The sequence below is a fragment of the Alligator sinensis genome, unplaced genomic scaffold, assembly GCF_000455745.1.
Source record: "Alligator sinensis unplaced genomic scaffold, ASM45574v1 scaffold482_1, whole genome shotgun sequence".
Taxonomy (NCBI): domain Eukaryota; kingdom Metazoa; phylum Chordata; order Crocodylia; family Alligatoridae; genus Alligator; species Alligator sinensis.
In genome coordinates this window covers 2426923-2427626 of record NW_005842084.1, presented here as the reverse complement: position 1 = coordinate 2427626, position 704 = coordinate 2426923, and the positions used below count along the sequence as shown (strand labels likewise).

Below are 704 nucleotides of genomic sequence, written 5' to 3'. Positions count from 1 at the left end.
CCAAGGCGGCCGAGCCCCGCGGCCGCTTCTACCGCTCCACGTCCATGGCGGACCGCTCCGGCCGCCTGCTCGAGCGCCTCGACCAGCTGGAGCTCAGGTGCGGGCGGCGCGGCGCGGCGCGGCGCGGGGAGGGGAGGGGAGGGGAGGGCTCCTGCCACCCGGCCCGGCTCTAGCTCTAGCTCTCACACTTAGTCCGCAGCTCTTTATTCAGGGCTCGGCTTCATGCATGAGATATTATTGTACATTTTAAGGAGTAAATATACGCTTTGGTCGCAATTCTCACTCTTCAGCTTAATTCACATTACTAACAGCCCTTAATTGTGGGCAGACTAGCTTTGTAAAAGAAAAGCAGGTCTCATCATGTCACTCTCCCCTTCTCGCGCTCCCACTTTGCAGGAGTGGGCACCTCTTCCCCGCCCATCCCCAAGCCTCCAGGCTTGGGCCTGCACGTAGGATGCCCCCCAAAAGACTTTGGAAGTATCTGAAGCCCTTGGTGGGGGTGGAGGATGTTTGCCGGTTTAGGGCCGCTTACAGTTCTGGACTGACTCTTGGATTTGGACTCGATTTGGCTTGGAACATGAAAAATGTTAAAAAAGTTACCTCTTCCCTGTCTGTTGGCATTACTTCTTGTCGCTACCAAACTTCACCCACCCTGGGGTCTTCCACCCGCCCTTGCAAAACATCTTATTTCCGTTTTGTCTGTG

At 56.1% G+C, this 704-nt stretch overlaps 1 protein-coding gene across 1 annotated transcript in view; it reads left to right on the top strand.

The window, feature by feature from the left end:
- The window catches only part of BAG2 (BCL2 associated athanogene 2), a 26275-nt gene that overhangs the window by 664 nt on the left and 24907 nt on the right, over positions 1-704 (top strand). Inside the window, 1 exon segment of the mRNA XM_025204488.1 lies at positions 6-97. Within this exon segment, the coding sequence (XP_025060273.1) occupies positions 6-97 (92 nt within the window).